This window comes from Neophocaena asiaeorientalis, unplaced genomic scaffold (assembly GCF_003031525.2).
Source record: "Neophocaena asiaeorientalis asiaeorientalis breed wild unplaced genomic scaffold, Neophocaena_asiaeorientalis_V1.1 scaffold357, whole genome shotgun sequence".
NCBI lineage: Eukaryota > Metazoa > Chordata > Mammalia > Artiodactyla > Phocoenidae > Neophocaena > Neophocaena asiaeorientalis.
Window position 1 is genome coordinate 437650 of NW_020173270.1, and position 16395 is coordinate 454044.

The window sequence follows — 16395 nt, forward strand, 5'->3', positions numbered from 1 at the left end:
TTGAAGGTCTGCGCGTTCTGGCACAGCAGCATCACGTCCTTCTCTAGGTCGTTGAGGCTGCGGTACTTGTGGCTGCGGATGCGCTCCTGTGGGCGGGAGAAGCGGCCTTACCTCTGGACCCCCTCGCACCCGGCATCCCTCTGCCTGACGAGGTCACGGCTGAACCCCCAGGCTCTGTGCAGACTTGGAGGCCCAGCTGTGGGTGCGGGGGGCGCCCGTCACATCCTCAGGACCCCTACGTCCAACGCCTGGCTCCCTGCCTGAGGGGGCCCGAGGCCCAGGCTCGGAATCCCCCAAACGCCGACGTGGCACGTCCTTCTCCCCGCACACTCGACACGGGGTTACCTTTATCTTCTTGAAGTCCACAGGCTTGCGGATGAGCTCGTAGTACTCAGGCAGCTCCTTGCGGGACGGCAGCTGGATGAACACCTCGCTGAGCTGACGTCCACTACTACTGCAAGGAGGGACACGGCGGCGTCACTCACAGGCCCTGCCTGCCGGGGAGCCCTCGCCCCCTGCCTGGCGCCCCCCCCACCAGGCCACTCCCCCACTGCTTGAGGACAGAGCCGGTGAGAAATTCAAAGCTGACTCGGGAATTATTTCCTGTACCTGTGCTGTCTTGTGAGTTCTGGAACATTCCTGAGGGGCAGCCATGCAGAGAGGCCCCTGATGCATTTGAACCGAGGCTCCGAACTCACCCAACTTCCTCCCACCTCCCCATCCCCACCCCAGCCCTGGAGGAAGCAGCATCACGAGCCACATGCAGCGAAAGCCTTGGCACTTGAAAGCGGGAGAAGAGCCCCGATTATTTATTTACGACGCAAAAACCAGTTTGCTCACGTTGGGAGCATCAAGTGCCCGCATCTTCAGAGGCCAGTTTCCCAAGCACACTGTGCACCTCTCACAGGCGGCGCTTACCAGCGGCGAACTTCAGAGACTCTGGCCAAAACCCAAGGAAAGATGCCCCCCGGCAAGATGCTAATGGATGACAAAAACTGTTTTCTAGTCTTTTCCAACGAGAAGGTGCTCGCTTTGCACAAGGGAGCAGAGGAAAGACGCGCCGTGAGTGGCCATGAGATGAGGAACCCGAGCACTGGGCCGCCAGGCTGTGTCACACCTGCACCCGGCTATGCTGGGGCCAGGAGCTCCGAGGCAACATCCTCCCAGTGCCTGGACGAGGAGGGGGCGAACAGAGAGACATCCACCCTCAGCCTCCCTTCAGCCTCCAGCGTGGCGACCCTCTCTCCTGGCAACGCCAGTTTTAGACCCGCTAAATTAACGCTGCAGCCCACAAACAGGCTTGTATGTGGTGCTAGGGCCATGGGCTCCGTGCTCACCCGTGGCATCCACACAGGTGGCCTGGACTTGGGGTGTGCGTGGCCCTTCAGGGAGCTCAGGAAGCGGGACTCCAGCGCCATGATATAGAGGGAAATTCCAGAGCAAAACCCTCACAAACCTCTGGGGAAATTGCGTCCTTGAGGAATAAAAGGCCCACCTGGGCCGAGAACTGTTGTCTGGCGCCACGTGCTGAGGGCAGAGGGCCTGGAACTGGTCGTGTGTGAGGGAGGGGCAGGGCGCCAGGGTCACGGGGGACTTTGAAAACCGCCCTCTCTGACGCTGAAGACCTCTTGAAAAGCCACTGCCATAAGATTTTCGTTGCCAAAGTGCTGAGAAGTCATTTTTAATCCTTAGAAGTCCCCTGGAGAGCACCCCCCGCCCCACCGCGACCAGGGGCTGGTGCGGCCTTCCAGGCTCGCTCACCGGCGCCCCCCTCCTCGGGGCTGCTTGGCTCTCCAGGATGGGCTGCCCATGACCTCTGATGTCAGCGCCCCTCTCCACCTGCTCAGTCGCCTCAGAATCACCGAAGCGGCTGCTCCCCCAGGGAACCCCGGCTCCCACCCTCACCTCCACATAAATGTCATCTTCCCGACACCTCGTAATAACACGGATGACTGAGATGACACGTAAAGGCACAAACCTTCAGTGCTTGCTCCCGTGAGCCCCTCCGACCTCCAGCACCTGGCCTCCCCGCTCACCACTGTCGGTGAGACATGCCTCCTGCCTTGTGAGACTTGCTCTGAAGAAGTTTCTGTCAGGCAGAATTGTTGGAACTCCATCTCTGGCTCTGCTCTGCGTCCGGCCGCCTGGCAGCGGTGGGCACGCGAATGAAGGAGCCTGAGAGAATCCTGCTGCTGTCAGGATCGGCCCTGTGACCCCAATTCAGACACAAAGAAAGGAAGCACCCACCATGGCCCTAATGCCTCCAGCCTGGCCTGTCACCTGGTTTTTGGTAACACTAGCAGTGGTGGCTGCTGTTACATATGACAGTGACGTTATTTTCCAGCCTCTAGATGTCAGTTCCCACAGCAGGGATTTTCTTCTACCTCGTTCACTGTCCTGTCCCCATCACATCGGGACACGAGACACAGAGGGGCTCAGAGTGAGTAGGGCCTTGCCTGGAGCTCCAATTCCTCCCACATCTAGCCCAGAGGTCATTTCTTTGTGACCATGCGGTGCGGGAGGCCTTAACTAGTTTTCTAAGCCCTTCTCCTTGGAGCCCGAAGAGCCCTGGTTGGGACCCTTATTATTTAACCTGCCCAGACGGTCTCCTCCCTATGGGAATGTGCCCTCCCTCACACCAACTCAGGGTTCTGGTGGGGCTGCCCGTCACTGAGTCCCCACCTCTCCCCCCAAGACTATGGTGCGACCAAGCACAGCTCCTCAGCTGTCTGGTCTCAGTGACTGGTCCAGGCAAGAGCCTGGGACACAGCCAGCCAATAAGAGCCCTTCCCTGGGCCTTTTTACCAGGAGCTGGGGAAGCAGAGGTCTTTTTTCTTGGTGTGTGAGGCCTTGAGGACGGTGCCCAGAGCTGTGTTTCACCACAGGGGTAAGGGGAGAGGTGGCAGGTGGCTCTGGGTCCTGAAGGATAGACTTCACTAACTCCTCCATGGCCTCCAAGCCAAAGGATCCCCTGTTCTGCTTGCGGGGCTTACACCTGAGTTCCTGATACATAGAGCCCCAAAGTCTAAATGGACACATCCTTTGATGTGTCCTTGAAACAAAAAGATAACATGTGAAGGAGAAACAATGAATCAGACGAGACAAAAAGCAAAACAAACAAAGCAAACAAAAAAACAGACCCAAACCCCCGAACAGGACAGAACCACAGACTCTCAGCATCTAAGAGGTCATCCGTCGATATCCCATTCGAACAGATGGAGGAACCAGAGAGGTTATGAGAGCTGGCCCAGACACAGAAAATTGGTGGCAGGCAGGACCTGAGCACAGGTGCCCTAGGCTAAGTCAGGGGTCTCTCTCATCCTTTCCCATATACTGTTCTAGAATCTTTTTGTTGTTGTTGTCATCCCTTTTTTGGGGGGGGCCGCACTGCGTGGTTTGCAGGATCTTAGTTCCCCAACCAGGGATCGAACCCGGGCCCTCGGCAGTGAGAGCGTGGAGCCCTAATCACTGGACCGCCAGGGAATTCCCCCCATGTACTGTTCTAAATCAAGGGTCAGCAAACTTCGTCTATGAACAGCGAGTATAAATGTTATAGGCTGGGCTTCCCTGGTGGCGCAGTGGTTGAGAGTCCGCCTGCCGATGCAGGGGACACGGGTTCATGCCCCGGTCCAAGAAGATCCCACATGCCGCGGAGCGGCGAGGCCTGTGAACCGTGGCTGCTGAGCCTGCGCGTCCGGAGCCTGTGCTCCACAACGGGAGAGGCCACAACAGTGAGAGGCCCGCATACCGCAAAAAAAAAAAAAAAAAGTTATAGGCTTTGTGGGCCATACCACCTCTGTTAACTACTCAACTCTGCCATCGTTGCACCAAAGTGGCCACAGAGAACATGTAGGCCAACAGAGTTTGGCTGTATCCCTCATTTATAAGAAACAAAATCTGATTTTCATATAATTTCACATCATGAAATAGCATTCTTCTTTTGATTCTCTGAAACTCATCTAAAAAAAAATTCTTAATTTACAGACTATACACATACAAGTCGTGGGCCATATCTATATTTTTGCTAGTTTGCAAACTTGGTTTGTTGACCCCTGGTATGAATCCTGAAAATAACAGAAAGAATGTATTGGAGATGATAACACACTGCTTGATGCCTTCCATTCCTCACCCTTTGACCAGGGCAGACATTGCAAACGGATCAGAGCACTATCTCTTGAGCCCTGATAGCCTCAGGCAGGCAGAAGCAATCAACTGCAGATAGTACTCAAGACAGATCCTAGTTGCCTCCTCCCCAGTCCCTCAGCCCCACTCTCCTTCTGAGAGTGCAGTTCAGACCCTCTTCCCATGACACCTCTTGATAACATCTTCTCACCCTGGGACTATTTTCTCTTTTGACTCTTAGTGGACTGAGCCAGCAAGGGTCCTGGATATGAGGTCAGGATTTAAAAAATTGACTTAGCAGCAGAACATTTATCTGAAACAGAATCTCAGATTATGTGTATGTACACCATTCATGAAATTTGAAAATGATACAATGAAACACATTAAAGAGGTATTAGTACAAAATTACTTTCCAGGTTCAATTTTTTGACCCATTACAAAGTCAAGGATATCTGGAGAATTAGAAAACTGAGAAGTCTGGGGCAGATCCACTTACAAATATTTACTAAGAGCCTCCACCTGCCAGGCGTCCACCCTTAAAAGATCAATCTCAGTGTCAGATTTGTGGCTGTGTGGTACAGAAAAACTCCTGACTAATGCACGAGTGAAAGGAAATGATATTCATCAAGGAACCTGCCAACAAGGAAGTTCTGTAGGCTGCCGGCCCTGCAGTCTTAGCACACTCTTCCAACAAAGAGGGAGGGTGGGGAAGCTTTACTGCAGGGTCCACGTGCTGAGGGCTGGACTGGCTGTAGGTCACAAAGCTGATTAAGAATCTCATGAGCCAAAATTTCTAATGAACTGATTATTTTACAGAAGCCAATGACACACCTGGGGGCTCATGTTTCTTAATACAGTTCAATGATGAAAACCAAATCTCATTTTAAAGAAAACCTGACCACCCCACCCCCACCCCCACTAAGCTGGATTTGAAACCACTTGGTGTGAAACCCTCATTCTGGAGAAGAGGGTCACACGGCAAGCAGCAGAAGCGGGATCATAATCCAGCCTGGCTCTCAGGGGTGGCATCTACTCCAAGTGTACGTTCCAGCTTCCCCAAGCTGACCTGAACGCCGCGAGAGCCAGTGCTGTGCTCTGCCGTGGCAGCTGCTCAGGGACGTTAGATGCGGGTGACTAGCACCGTTCATGGCACTTCAAAGAACATTTCTCAGGACCAGGGAGAAGATGAAAATGAGAGGCACAGCAAGCCCAGGAGCTGGGGCCAGGGGTGGGCGGAGCTGGTCATCTGAGTGCAGGGAGGCCCAAGGCCACTCTGCAGGGCTGAGTGACCTCGGTCTTGAGGAGCCTGCTTCCTGTTTGGAGCCCCCATGTTACCATCCGCTCTGAGTACCGAGCGGCGCCAAGGCAGAGAGGCCTCAAGCTCCTTCTCAGGTGGCAGGGGCTGCAGGATGGCCACCCTGGGAGCTACGGGTGCTGGGGATCCCTGGACTGCCGGGACCAAGGGGCTGCGGTGTGTCTGGGGGTCGGCGGGTGGGGAAACCGTGCTGCCACCGTCCGGGACCCACAGACCCACTTCCACGAACCTCCCCGGAAGTCCCCGCAGACACTCTCTCTTCCCTCCTCCTAAATTTTAAGCTTAGTTAAATTACATTTTAAATTTAGTTTCTGAGTTTCACCTCAGAAGTTTGACACTTCTCTATCTGCCTTTCAATCCTTTTATCTAGCTGTCTCCTGGCTTCCTTTTAAATTTTACCTGTGTTTTGGTAATTTCTCATTTATTTGACCTTGACTTTGGACCTTTTTATTCATCCTTTCCCCCTCATTTTTTTTTCCCCGGTTGTCTGGAATTTTCCATTTTACACCTCCTGCCTTACCTGTTTATCCTATTCTACTGACATTTTCACGAACGTTCCTCTACTGCTTCCTGAGTACAGAAGCAGCACATGCCTGCTGAAATGCACTGAGCACTTCACAGGGTCTCACAGGGGATTCCGAGGGGGGCAGAGGGACGCGACCAAAGGCCGAGGCAGGAGAAGCCTGAAGCCTCCCTGCTCCCTCAGGAAAGGGCTCCCAGACCCGCCCACCCTCCACCCTCTCCCTTCTCCCCAGAGGCCTGTTCTGAAGGGCCTGCAGCCAACCGGGGTGTCCTCTCCTAGAGGATGTTTCTGCCTGACAACCTGCCCTGGAGCCTGTTACACTGCCCCGGTTTTTCTTGCCAATCAAAGCACAACCTTTCAACTGAAGAGCCACCTGCTTTTTGATTCTAATCAAGGTGATGCAGGGCTCCTGCAAGGGCAGAGGGCAAGTGCTGATGGGATTTGGGCAGTGGCCACCAGGCCTGGCTGAAGCTGCCACCGTGGATGTGGTGGGGCCCTTCGTCACCCACAGTGGATCTGGCATTGATCCCAGGTCTCTGTGACACTCAAACCCTATGGTCCTTACAGGGCTGCTGCCTCCTGGTAAGAGGACAGAAGGGGACCCAGAGGGCCCACCTAGTGGGGCTCAGCCCTGGGAGGCTTAGCCTGGGCGGCCTGTACACATCACCAACTTTCTGAACCATTTGGAAATAACTTATGAGTATCTCCTAAAAACAGAGATGTTCTCTTCCATGACCCAGGCTCGATGATCAAATTCAGGAAGCTTGGTGCCGATGGGCCTCCACTGTCCAACGCACAGTCTTTACAGCAGTGACAACTCTGCCCTGTAGCAGTTAACGTTCAAGCTCTACACATCAGCCAGCGGGGCACAGAAGGGGCTCTGTCGGCTCCTCTGGAGCCTGTCCCCTGAGGTGGCGCCTTCCAGAAGATGCACTTCTCTGAAGCCATCCTAAAGGCGCCATAGGATGCGCCCTGGAGCACACACCGCTGACTGGCACTTGGAGACGGTGCCTAAATGCCTAGGCCACCAGCTGCTGAATCCCTCCGAAGGACCAGGGGAGAAGACAGCCACCGGCAGCACACGCAGCTCTGTGACAAATCCCAACCTGACCCTGCAGCCTAACTTACTGGTGCGCTTAGATATTTTAAAGTGAAAATCCCTACTTCCAGCTTAATTCCTTAATTCTGGTTTCACTTCTGGCTGTTAACCCGAGGGTTCCTCCGTGCAGTTTCGGGATTTCCAACCACCAAGGAGAAGGCACCCTGCGAGGCCCTGCGTGCGGGATTGGCCTCCGGGCCCCTGCATGCGCAGTCCCCTGGCCTGTGATGCTCCTTCCCTCCTCTTCCCTGGTGGGCCCCTGCTTTTCCTCAGGCTCTGCTTATGTGGCACTCCTCCCGGAGGCCATGCTGGACCCCAAGGTTGCCTGTGCCAGCCCTCAGTTGCGTTAGACTGCAGACTCTTCCAGCGTTTTCCCACCGTGACCCCACGGAAGGACATGTATTTTCACCGCCACCCAGCAGAGGGTCGCAGCTGCGAAGGCTGAAGACCTCACAACTCAAGGGAGGGCCGCTCACAGGGTGCACTGGGGCCTCGGGAGGGGTGGGCCTAGCAGCCCTGAATCTGAACACACATGAAAGATGCAAAAGCTTCCAAATCAGGACATTACCTGCGTGCAGATCAGGATGTACATGCAAAGGTTCTATCAAACACGACGGCACTGGTATTTTAACACCACTGGGGCGGGGGATGGGGGGGGTAGGGATCTTGAAATTAACACTCAGTAGCAACATTTGGAGTGGCGCAAATTGGGGGCGGGGCGGCCCTGCTCAGACTCAGCAGCAGAGGCATGGCTGAGCCGCTCCTCTCTGGAGTCATTGCTTCGAGGTGCAACCCCACTCCCACCACGGTCACTGGGGGCAGGAAGAGCAGCGCCATGGCCCCTGCTCAGCAAGGCAGGCTCCTCACTCTGAATCCAAACGCTGGCGATGTCCTGTAATCATTCTTTGGTGTCCAGGAAGAACCAAGCTGTAACAATAAGTTCTCTCCTCAGGATCCACATTTAACTCAAGTATAGAGTTTAGCTAATCACAGGTTCTAGCAAGCAAATGGGATTTTTAAATCCAAAGTTTCATTTTCTCTTCTGGAAAGGAGCAATCGGAAGTCTGAGACAAGAAAGTGCACGTCAAGCTACCTCTGGTTTTGTTCCAATCCTGTTCTCCTTGGCGTGGTGGCCAGTCCCTCACAACCTTCCAGGTACGTGACAGCTGTGTCATAAAGAATTTAACCTGGCCCAAAGAAAGGTCTGGCCTTTGCCCTTGGCTCCTGGGAGGCCATATCTCTGTCCTTGAATGTCCTGCCTGGTGGGGTACCTTTGTTTAGCTGGGGGCCTTTGGCACAGTCTAAGTGTGATTCCAGGCAGGGGCGTCGGGTCAAGCAGCATCGGTTCAACCACAGAGGGACTGGAGACTGGGCAGCCACGTGGGAGGTCGGCCGGGTATACTGACCAAGTCCAAGGCTAGACACCAAGGCTTCCCAGACTGGCAATGCTCTGTGCGCATCTTCTCGTAATGTTGCCAGGAAAAGTCACTGTGGCCGGCGATTCCACGGGGAGGACGCTGCTCCCTGCGCCTCTCCCCTCGGCTGGTTTTAATCTGTGTCCTTTCGCTGTAATAAACCATAACTGTGAGTACACCAGCTTTCAGAGAGTGCTGAGAGTCCTTGTAGGGAAATTATTGAGACTGAGGGTGGTCTTGGGGACCCTGAACTCTGCAGTTGTTGTCAGAAGACAGGGTGGTCTATAGACCGTGCCTAACCCTACAGCTGCATGAACCATATTGTAGTTTTCCCCATGGTTTCAAATTCTTATGTTTTGATAAGAACGTCAAAAATGTCCATTAAGTAGGTCAAGTTTGTACCCAAACATCATCTCTGAAAGCATTTTCCATGAAGTAACGTTTCAACCAGGATGATGCAACTATTTTCCTGAGTTTATGTGCCTTGTTTGATCTCTTCCTGTGTGGCCACCAGCAAACCAGCGAGTGGAAGGCCCTGCTCCAATTGAGAACCAAACGTTTCTCAAAGCCAGCATGTAGGAGGCTTCCTGGAATGGTCATATTCTCCGTCCCACTTGTAACTCCTTTGCAGTTCTCCCCAGTCTAACGTCGAACTCCCCGTCCAGTGGGGCCATTATTCCAGGAGGACGTGAGGTTAAGCATACGCCATGCTTCAAGCCCTCCCCAGAGGCACCACGACGTGGGTCTGACAGACCTGGGAGCTCAGCTCTGTGACTGCAGCGTCAGGGCTCTCATCAGGCTGGATCTCAGAATCCCTACCAGGATCTTGGTGTCCTGACATAGGCCAGTCTTGACAAGATGTCCCTGAACCCTAAAAGCTAGTTTTAATTCATTGCCCGATTTATCACCCAATCTTGCATGGGCTTGAGAGAACAGCTGTTTGCAGCAGCCAGGGGAGCCAGCTTCTCTTCTGTCACGTGACCTTCAGCTAAGCACAGTGCCTTTTCTCTAAGTCATAGGATGACTAAGGAAGTGGACTGACACTTGACATACTTTTAGTTTGAAAATATCCAAGGCTTTATCGAGTGCAGGGTGCCGATTTCAAGTGTCTACTATTTTTAAACCGAGGTGTAACCTACTACAGGAAAGTCCGCACATCTTTCTTAGGTGTACAGCCTGGTGAAGGTTTTCATGTGCAGACCAAGATCCCAACGTCCCAGAAGGCTCCCTGGCGTCCCGTCCCTGTCAATTCCAACTTGAGGTAACCACTGATCCATGCTCATCACCGTCGGTCAGCTTAACTTCCTATAACTGGAAGCATACAATAGGTACTTTTCTGTGTCTGGCTTCTCTCACTCAACAGAGTGTAAGATTCTCCCAGGGAGTGGTAGTTTGTCTGTTCTCGTGGCTGTTAGAATTCTGTTCTTCGACTAGGCCACTGTGGACGTGTTCTCCTGTGGGTGGACACTGGGCTGTTTCCTTTAGGGGAGTCGTGATCAAAGCTGCTATGGATGCACCTGTACATGTCTTCTGGTGGATGTATGCACTCAGGACTAGGACGGGAGTGGCTGGGCCAGAAGCTTTATCTGTGTGTCGAGCTTCAGAAGATACTGCCCAGAGCCACATGCTCCCATGAGCAGGGTGTGAGGTGCTGCTGCTCCACGTCCCTGGTGGTACTAAAAGGAATTTTAACACTTCCGGTGTGTGTGAGGAGTCACCTCACACTCATTTTATTGTGCATTTCCTTCTTGTTATGACGTCGATGTGGTGATCCCGAGCACCTTTTCACACGTTGATTGGTCACTGGGGTATCTTCTTCTGGGAGGTGTCTGTTCATGCCTTTTGCCCATTTTAAAATTGAATTTTCTTTTCCTAGTCTGTGGCAATTTTCACCATCTTCATGAGGGTGTCCTTCGATGAACAAATGTTCTTAATTTGAGTGAAGTCTAACTTGTGAGTCTTTTATGGCCAGTGGCGTTTCTGTCCTACTGAAGAAGTCTATGCCTCCTTTAAGGACATGAAAATTTTTTCCCATGTTGTACCTTTCACATTTATGGGTTTTTAAAAAACGATTTATTGAAATATAGTTGATTTACATCACGTTTATGTCTGTAATCCATTTCAAATTAATATATGTGTATGGCATGAGGAGGGGTCAATATTCATCTTCTCCGTATGGATGGATATCCCAGTGATCAGCATGACTTTTTGGAAAGTCCATCCTTCCCCACTGACCTTCAAGGGTCTTCTTCATTTTGACAATGTTAAGGTTCCCTTGCAAGAATACTATTAGGAAGAAAACATCAGGGTCTATTATTTTCATTGGATTTTTGCACACTCCATATTACAAATAATTGTTGGTCTACTTTTTTCTTTGTGGAATTGGCCTCAAAGGTGAAGTTTGAAAATGAGTTCAATATTTTGTTCTGAATACTGACACTGAAGGATACAATACTGAAGGAACTTCCCTTGTGGCGCAATGGTTAAGAATCCGCCTGCCAATGCAGGGGACACGGGTTTGAGCTGGTCGGGGAAGATCCCACATGCCGTGGAGCGACTAAGCCCATGTGCCACAACTACTGAGCCTGTGCTCTAGAGCCTGCGAGCCACAACTACTGAAGCCTGTGTGCGTCAATGAAGACCCAGTGCAGCCAAAAATAAAATTAATTAATCTTAAAAACCCCAATATACACTTAAAAAAACCCAAAAAAACACTGACAGAAAATGTAATATTTTTAGGCCTAGCAGTTGAACTTAAATATGCCTCTTTTCCGCTTCATCATTTGTTTCTCTTCCAATAATAAAGGATTCTTTTTAAAGAGCAATTTGTATCCTTTTCTGGGTACTATAACCATCATCACCCCCTGAAATCACAGGCTTGGTAACAGTTTCTCCAAATGATACACCATGGGCTCATGCCTTGACACTATTTCCTCAGACAGATTAAAATTCTCTCCTACTTTGCTTGTGACTGACTGCAGAGCATTACTATGAATTCAAGTCGTAAAACCCTCCCGTTACGGGGACAGCCTCATCGATCTGCATATAGCAGAAAGTGGAACAAGACACTGCGGGGGGCGGAAGGATGCCCCTGGCTGCCCTGTGCAGCTCCACACGACCCACCCTGCGCTGGCAGGAAGGGCACAAGTCTCCTAGGAGGGCCGCGGGAGAGCCATTATTTTCTTCTTCTTACTTACGTAGTACTCATGATCCACAAATGGATCTACAAAGCAGAAAGCATGCATTGTCCTGTGGTTGGCGTGTCTGTGAGGGCAGGGATCCCAGTGCCTAGGGGGAGCCTGGTCTATGTCTTCTCCACAAGCGGCTGACCTGTGATGGCCCAGGGAGACCATAGCCAGGCAGGGTGGGGGACTGTCTACAGAAGGAAAACCACTGGCTCTCTGCTCCAGCCACAGGCGCCTCCTCACCACGGTCCACCAGCCACGTGATCGGCCTCCATCACAGCACAGACCCCCTTCTCCCACACTCACCCTGCCACTGGCCTCGAACCCGCCGGCCACCTCCTGGACCCCTTGTCCCCAGACCTGCCCTCCTCAGGGCCCCTCTTGAACGTCGCCTCCTCTGCCCTCTCACCACGGCTGACGCTGCCTGTCTCCCCTCTTCCAGGACGTTAACGTCACGTCCCACGAGGACAGAGGCTCCGAGACAGAGACTCGACCTGAGTTTGCGGAGTGACTGCCCGGGCAGCGGGCTTGCCGGCCCCTCCCAGAGGCCCCCGCCCACCCGCCCCGCCCCCCGCTTACCTGTCCTTGTACTTGATCACAGCATCCACGATCTTCTTCATCTTCTTGGTGAGGTTGGGCGGGTTGGGGGAGAGCTTCTCGGCAGGCGGCCGGCCACGCTTCTTCTGCTTCTTGCTCTCGTCGTCCTTGTCGCGGCTGCGGGTGCTGGTGGTCGGGGTGGAGGGGCCGGCATCGCTGTCCCTCTTGCGCTTCCGCGACGATTTCTTCTGCCGGACCTCCTCTTCGATCTCCTCCAACGTGCCCTCCTCGATGGCCTTCAGGGTCAATAGTGGTAAAAATAGGACAGCCAGCACCGAGGTCGACAAGCAGAGGCCGCGGCGCAAACCCGGGGGCCTGCCTGGGGCGGGACACATGCTGGGGCTCTGGATGGGCTCCGAGGGCACGGGGGCCGTGAGGGCCAGCTCTGTCTCCCCGATGCCAGCCCACCCAAGCCCGTTCTTCGCAGATAAATGGCGTATGTTATAAATTTAAGTGTCACAGCCTCACTGTGCAAAGCCTGAAGAGTGGGCTCCTGTAAACCCTCCACCCAGAGGTGACCCCGTCAACACTTCTGCTCTAGACCATGTTCCATGTTTTTAAAAAACTGTGGTAAGATACACATAACATAAAGTCAGCCGCTTCAAACACTGTCAAGTATGCAGTTCAGTGGCACTGGGAACGCTCCTGCTGTGCAGCCGTCCCCACCCTCCACCTGTAGGGTGTCCCACCTTCCCACGCACACGTGCACAAATCGAGGCAGCCCCGGGACCGAGCCACATACCACATCACGACTCATCTTTTTGCTTATTATGTCCTGGATATACTTCCTCTCGTTTTTCTGCAACATAATTTTTAATGCCTATTTAATAGTATTTCCTTGTAAAATGGGCCTTAACTTTCTCTGTAGTTGGGCATTTAGGTTCTTTCCAGTTTTGCAAGAATGGGTGGGTGGGCTATTCTAAGTACCGTCATAACTGACATTTGTCTTTCTTTTAGATAGATTCCTGAAAGTGAAACCGCTGGGTTGAAGAACACGAACGTGAGTGTTAACTTTAAAATAGTTCCGATGTATTAATTCTCAACGATAATAACTAACTTGCATGTTTTAGCCGTGAACACAAAGTGATGGGAAGCCAGGTTTCTACGGGGGCTTGGAATCAGAAACGGGAGTGGGGCCTGGACCCAAACGGATGCACTGGTTATCCATCTCAGTTACCAGCTGCATCTGAGTGCAGGTACAGGGCCAGGGACTGGACACAGCCCCTCATGGAGGGGAGACAGTAATACACAGCCCACAAACATGGTGACAAGTGTGCCGAGTGCCAAGAAGGAGGGTAAGAGGTGCTCTGAGAATGGTGGAGCAGATGTGTCCTGGTCAGGGTTTGGGAGAGCTTCCCAGAGGTGGGCACTTAAGCAGATCTGAAGGGTCAGGGTGGTGGAAGGAGGCATCCACCATCCATGTCATCTTATGGGGTAATAGGGTTTTTGCAGATGTAATAGGTTAAGAATAGAGATGAGATCATACTACATTAGCATGGGCCCAAATCCAAGGAGTCAGAAAAGGCCGTAAGAGAGACACTGCGGACACCCACGTGAAGGCGGAGGCAGAGACTGGAGTGATGTGGCCACAAGCCAAGGAACACTGGGGCCACCGAAAGCTGGAAGAGGCAAGGAAGCAGCCTTCAGAGGGAACATGGTCCTGCTGACACATGGATTTCAGACTCCTAGCCTCCAGAACTGTGAGAGAATAAATTCCTATTGTGTTAAGCCACCAAGTTTGTGGTAATTGTTACAGCAGTCCCAGGAATCTAATACTGGGGTCTCTGGTCCTGTGCCCTAGACATGCAGGTCAGCCCAGAAGGGCAAGAGCCAAGTACATTCTACAGGGTTTGGGTGCATATGGCATCAGAGTGGCTGCCAGAGAAGTGGTGCGAGTTACACGTCCACCACTAAGACAGAGGAGTGCCTGATTTGGGTAAATATCTCTTTTATTAATGTAAATTTTATTGAGCATGATATATTAAAAAAATGGCATGTGCTCAAATGGGAAAGAATAGACTTTTCAACAATGGTGCTGGTACAACCAGATAGCCACATGCAAAAGAATGAAGTTGGACCCTGACCTCACGCCATACGCAAAAATTAACTCAAAAACGATTAACGGTGGACTTCCCTGGTGGCTCAGTGGTTAAGATCCTCCTGCCAGTGCAGGGGACATGGGTTTGAGCCCTGGCCCGGGAAGATCCCACATGCCACGGAGCAACTAAACCCGCACACCACAATTACTGAGCCTGCGCTCTAGAGCCCAGGAGCCACAACTACTGAGCCTGTGTGCCACAACTACCGAAGCCCGCGTGCCTAGAGCCCATGCTCCGCAACAGAGAAGCCACCGCAATGAGAAGCCCACGCACCGTGATGAAGAGTAGCCCCCGCTCGCCGCAGCTAGAGAAAGCCCGTGAGCAGCAATGAAGACCCAACGCAGCCAAAAATAAATAAATAATTTAAAAAAAACAAAAAAGAAAAAAAAAGGATCACGGACCTACATGTAAGAGCTGAGACTCTAAAACTCTTGAAAGGAAACACAGGGGTAAATCTTTGTGACCATCAATTGGCAATGGATTCTCAGGCATGCTACCAAGGCACAGGCAAAGAGACAAACAAATAAATTTGACTTCATCAAAATTTTAAAATTCTGTGCTTCAAAGGACAGTATCAAGAAAGTGAAAAACAGGGGCTTCCCTGGTGGTGCAGTGGTTAAGAATCCACCTGCCGATGCGGGGGACACAGGTTCGAGCCCTGGTTTGGGAAGATCCCACATGCCACGGAGCAACTAAGCCCGTGCGCCACAACTACTAAGCCTGAGTTCTAAAGCCCGCGAGCCATGACTACTGAGCCCACGAGACACAACTACTGAAGCCCACGCACCTAGAGCCTGTGCTCTGCAAAAAGAGAAGCCACTGCAATGAGAAGCCCACGCACCACAAGGAAGAGTGGTCCCCGCTCACTGCAACTAGAGAAAGCCTGCGCGCAGCAACGATAACCTGATGCAGCCAAAAAACAATGAATAAATAAAATAAATAAAATTTAAAAATATGTAAAAAAAAAAGTGAAAAGCAAAGACAAAGACCACCCCACGGAATAGGAGAAAATATTTGCAAATCATATATCTGATAAAAGACTTTAAAGAAGATCTACAAATGGCCAAAAAGTACATGAAAAGGTGCCCAACACCATTAGCGCCACCACCACCCTCCCACCCCACCGGAAGCAATTCAAAACCACAATAAGATACACTGCACACCCACTAGGATGGCTAGAATCAAAAGGCAAATAGAACGTTATCAGCGAGGACCTGGAGAAACTGGAACCCTTCCGTGCTGCTGGTGGGAATGTAAAATAGTGCAGCCACTTGGGAAAACAGTTTTCGTTCCTCAAAAGGTTGAACAGAGAATTACCATTTGATCCACTCCTAGATACACACCCCAGAGAAATCAAAACATATGTCCTCACAAAACCTGTACACAAATGTTCACCACTGCATTATGCACAATAGCTAAAAAGTGGAAACAACCCCACGGTCCATCAACTAATGACTAGATAAACAAATGTTGTATATTCTTATAATGGAACATTATCCAACCATAAAAAGAATGAAGTCCTGATATATGCTAGAACCTGGATGAATCTTGAAAATATTTTGCTCAGTGAAGAAACCCAGACATCAAAGGATCACATAATGCATGATTTCATTTATAGAAAATTTCCTGTTGAGGCAAAATTATTGAAACAGAAAAGTTGTTTAGCGGATGTCAAAGGCTAGGGGGAAAAAGGGATGGGAAGATAGCTAAAGAGAAAACAGTTTCTCTGGGGTGAGAATGTACTAAGCTTCATTTGTGGTGATAGTTTCAGAACTCTGAATATACCCAAAATCACTGAACTGTACATCTTACACGGGTAAAGTTATTCCTCAGAGAAAGGGAGGAGGGAGAAAGAAATGCGCACCGACTGTTATCATTAGCATGTGGGCAGCTATTTTTTAAAGGGCACCCATTGTCTCAGTAATGCCGGGCTGGCAAAGGCCCCACGCGAGCCGTTCGGGACTGTGGTTGGTACGACGTTCCTTCATCCAAGGTTCTCTTCTGGGCCCTGGAGCCCTGGGCTGACGGCAGGGAATGAGA

At 51.5% G+C, this 16395-nt stretch overlaps 1 protein-coding gene across 2 annotated transcripts in view; it reads right to left on the reverse strand.

Annotated features, from left to right (window-relative positions):
* Positions 1 to 16395, reverse strand: part of SMARCA4 (SWI/SNF related BAF chromatin remodeling complex subunit ATPase 4) — an 86994-nt gene that overhangs the window by 4030 nt on the left and 66569 nt on the right. The window contains exons 30-32 of one of the 2 annotated variants that reach the window (XM_024745674.1): positions 12239 to 12492; positions 346 to 454; positions 2 to 86 (exon numbers count right to left, since the gene is read on the reverse strand). In XM_024745674.1, coding sequence (XP_024601442.1) covers positions 2 to 86; positions 346 to 454; positions 12239 to 12492 — 448 coding nt within the window. The other variant, XM_024745673.1, reaches the window with a different exon arrangement.